At 42.2% G+C, this 4,211-nt stretch overlaps 1 protein-coding gene across 1 annotated transcript; it reads right to left on the bottom strand.

Moving 5' to 3' along the window:
* Positions 1–426: 426 nt before the first annotated feature.
* Positions 427–3,017, bottom strand: LOC124361237. The gene is made up of 2 exons (XM_046815280.1): positions 2,937–3,017; positions 427–1,941 (listed from the first exon to the last, which is right to left on the bottom strand). The coding sequence occupies exons 1-2, from the start codon at positions 3,015–3,017 to the stop codon at positions 427–429; spliced, it is 1,596 nt and encodes a 531-aa protein (XP_046671236.1).
* Between the last annotated feature and the right edge of the window lie 1,194 nt (positions 3,018–4,211).

Raw genomic sequence — 4,211 nt, 5'->3', positions numbered from 1 at the left:
TAAGATGGAGGAGCTTTGTTGGTGCGGCTAAATATCACCTCCGATATAAATGGCCCTGGGAGTAAGAGTAAGTATCAGAATTAATTATATTCATGCAGTCCTAATCAGAGCATTATGCACCTACAGTATACAGATATTTGGGGCTTCTATTTTTTGCCTTTATTTTCATGTTACATAACTAGTGTCTAATTTCTAATATGGTTAATACAATATCCAAATATCTTAATCTAAATAATAATAACATTGTCGAGTCTTAGGAGGTAGGAGAGAGTGCCAATCAAGTGTCAATAAATTACTAAAATACTAAATAACATGCAATAACAGTAACAATAATTAAAATAGTCAATATATACTAAATAACATGCGATAGTTAAAATAGTCAATAATAAATAACATGCAATAAATAAATAAAAAACACATGGAAGATCAGTCTTGCCACTGCTGGACGCCGGACACATGAGTGACATATATGTCCCGGCTCCAGCGAATGGCCTCGGAGACGCAGCGACGGGAGAGGGATGTGCCGTATCTACGGTGGACCCCGAGGCGTGCCAGGGTCCCCCAGTTGGCGCTGTCCCACGCACCCAGGGAGCCGACGACGAAGGCATCCACGGAAGTCTTGTATCCTCCGGCCGTCAGCATCCGGGCGAGTGGTCCATAGGTGTCCAGCTTCCTCTCCCGCGCAGCTTCGATGGCCCGCCAGCCGTCCTCGTACGGAACGGCAATGTCGACGATCTTGACGATCTTGTTGTGGGCGTCGATCATCACCACATCCGGACGGCAGCGCACCATCTCCTCCGGGAAATCGTCTCGGCCTTGGAGCAGCGCTTGTAGGGGCACCCGCTGGTTCACGCGGACCTCAACTCCCTCCGCAGGTCTGATGGCAGCGACGAGGAGATCCTGGACGGCGTTGTGTCTTCGCGTGATGCCAGTAGCGAGGCTGGAGGTGCAGTGGCAGAGCACGTGGGCGGTGGTCTCGTCGTGTTGACCACACCGCCTACAACGCCGATCGTTGACTCCCCAGCGTCGGCAGCCGTTGAGAGGGAGGACATTCAACCTGGCCCGGTGAACAAACCGCCAGTCCGCAAAACGTGTGTAGCGTCCCTCGTGCAGCATGTGGTTGGCAGTGGCGCAGGTGGTGGTGACCCTGGCCACCCTTCCCTGGTCGGGTTTCGCGGAAAGGATGGCCCTGAAGTGCTGCTGCAGCGAGGAGCGCAGATTGGCGGACAGCGTGTGACGGGAGCCCCTGTCGACGATCCTGAGGGCCCTATCCCCAGGGATCGTGATTTGAAATGTTGCCCTGCCGGCACACCAACCCCAGTGCAGGTCAGGTAGGCGTTTCTTCAGCCTATTCAAAGCTGCCCGCGCGGCAGAAAAAGTGGTGGCGACATTGGAGTTCCCGGGGAAGTCGCCGTTGAGGTATCCCACAAGGAACTCCATTCCGGCGCGGGCAGCACTCCTCTGGCCCGCAGAGGCCGCTAGTCCCTCCAGCGCAAGCGAAGCCACCCTGGCATCCGGTGAGGTGAGGAGCCTGAACGCGTGGTTGATGGCGGCCAGGTCCGAGAGGTCAGCCAGCGGGACGAGTCCAGCCCCGCCGCAGGAAGGTGGAAGATAGACCAACTCGGCACTGGCGCGTGAAGGGACGTTGAAGATCTTCTTCACACCACACTTAATCTTTTTGTCCAGGCTCCTAAGTGCAGTCTTGCGGATCCGCGCGGTCTTGAGGTTAAACTCCAGCTGCGGAACGATGAAGGTCCGCAAGGCGTGCAACTTCTGCCAAGGTGCCAGCACACTCTGAAGGACGGCCTCAGTCTCGGCTTCCAACCTGGCGATGGTGGCGACCGGGGTTTGATCCACCTTCATCCCAGTGGGGACTCCAAGGTGTTGGTAGGACTCCCCTTCGCCGAGGACCCGAAGCGGCGCACCGTAGATGATGAAACTCTATCAGTGTCAGACAGCATACTGTGCAGGATAATAGTACTAACAACATACTTATGTAGTTATTACACTGTAAGGAATAAGATGAAACATATCGATGGATGTGACTTAAATAATAATATACTGTAAAACCTCAGTTTTATTTCTAAATATGATACAATTTATTTTGTTTCCTTGAAATACTCCAGATGCACTGCCTGAATGAGGGTCGACTCATTTTCTACATTAGAATATAACCGGCATAACCTTCAAATACATCAAACATTTAACAAAATTAACTTGAATTGAGCGTAATTTATTTCTTGGTAAACATATAGTACTATAGAATGTTGGTATTTAAATGAAACATATAAAAATATTACATTATAAACAGGTAATATTTATTTAATTAATTCATACTAACACAAATACGTGAATTTTATATACCTACTTTCATGGTTGCGATGAGTTTAATGTCAATTAATGAATTCATGTTACCTATCTTCTCTGTCGATTCTATTCTCGCATACACCCCTCCAATACAAGTACGCATGTCTTAATAATACAAAATGTAGCCCCGCTGTTCACACGACACGTGGTTTGTATTCAACATAAGTACTTGGGTTTGAAGTACACACTGTCTACCAATGTCACGTCATAATGAAAGTACTGTACACTTTAAAACTTCATTTAATGTTAATTTATTTGAACCAAAATACTTGATACATTTATTTTAAAACATACAAAATTCGTGTACACGGCTGGCTTGCGTGTTTTTGTTTTCTGTACTACGGTCATTATGATTAACAAACCGAATACTTCCTTATATTCAATTATTAATGATATAACATAACATTGAAATTGGAACAGGCTGTTCAAAATTAGTAATCAAACACATTAATTAACTGGAACTGCAACAAATAGATTGGTTATTTGATATTGTTATTGAGGTATTTGTACTGGTGTCGGCTTTATCACAAGATAATTCTGCAGATAAATTGATTAATCAATCGCATCACGTTGCAGACATCCACATCCCACTCATCCACAGACATCCCACTCCTAGACATCCACTGGGTATCCCAGATAGAGTACCACATTGTTTTTAATTGCATCCGGTGTAAGTTCTACTGGCAGATACACACCAGCCAGAAATGAACCCTCCTGGGATTTGGTCCTAGTTAGCAAACTCAGTGAGAATTTGAATTATCTTTGCTGCTGAATTTCGTATCCATAGTATCCAGTCACGCTAGACATTTCTCAATCAGGGTTAGTGACAGTCTTAAAGACGATAGAAATAAAGTGCGTACTTCCTTACTGTCTTGATTTCTATAAACCCATTTCCGATCGACTATTAGTCATATGTATCCAAGTTATTCTTTATGAGAAGAATATAGGTTCTTATGGCATAACTGAACTGCAGTTTGTTTTTACATAAAGCTCATTAAAATTAAATTATTGCAGAAATGTTTGTACAAGAAGAAGTATTTATACGAAAGGAAACGTTAGAATACGATGAAAATGTCATTACGCTACTTCTTAAATACGTTCAATACCAAGAGTATATTAAAGAGTTATTTAAGTTCATACGCAAAAACCTAAAGTATATGTCATCCACCCTTAGTTTTGAGTAGAAAAATTATATTCATAAGGGTGATTTTCGTGGAAAATTAAATGAAATGTGGATAATGGTGAGGAATACCAATAACATTATTGTGTTAATTAATGGTTTTTATAAATAGAGTATTTTTGGTAATACAGCAATGTCATTTATATATAAAAAATTAGAAAAATACAATTTTAGATTATTTAAAACTCTTTAAAAGTTGTTTCCGGGTTTTTAATGCACCTAGATAGTTCCATTTCGAAATGAGTTAACAGGTAGTTAAAATTGACTTAAAAATCTATATTTTAATTAGATTCATTCTATTTTATCGTGTTTAAAATAAATAAATCCATTGATTTTAATTAGATTCATTCTATTTTATCGTGTTTAAAATAAATAAATCCATTGAATATTCAGAGAGTATATTTTTTTTGCACAACTACAGCACAGTGTCTGAACTTAAATTGGAAAACTCTGCAAAGAATTATGCATTTTTATAGATCTGTCCAAGACCTACACAAGAAGACGTCAACCTTTTAAAATGAATCCGAAATCTTAACATTTCTGCTTAACCGTAAAACATCTGTTTATATAGCTCTAAACACTGATACTGGAGAGGAGCAGGAAATGCCACAGCCATCTGACTCGCTCTCAAACAGAGTGTTGTAGTTTCTAAAGCAACACACAG

This window comes from Homalodisca vitripennis, chromosome 4, assembly GCF_021130785.1.
Source record: "Homalodisca vitripennis isolate AUS2020 chromosome 4, UT_GWSS_2.1, whole genome shotgun sequence".
NCBI lineage: Eukaryota > Metazoa > Arthropoda > Insecta > Hemiptera > Cicadellidae > Homalodisca > Homalodisca vitripennis.
The sequence above is the reverse complement of the archived record's forward strand: the minus strand, read 5'-3'. Positions and strand labels throughout refer to the sequence as shown.

What these genes read in the sequence shown, in the direction of transcription:
- LOC124361237 (XM_046815280.1), bottom strand. Translation starts at nt 3,017, where the DNA reads ATGTGGTACTCTATCTGGGATACCCAGTGGATGTCTAGGAGTGGGATG. An exon ending in GGGATGTGGATGTCTGCAAC is followed by an intron (nt 1,942 to 2,936) that starts GTGATGCGATTG and finishes TGACACTGATAG; the next exon opens with AGTTTCATCATCTACGGTGC.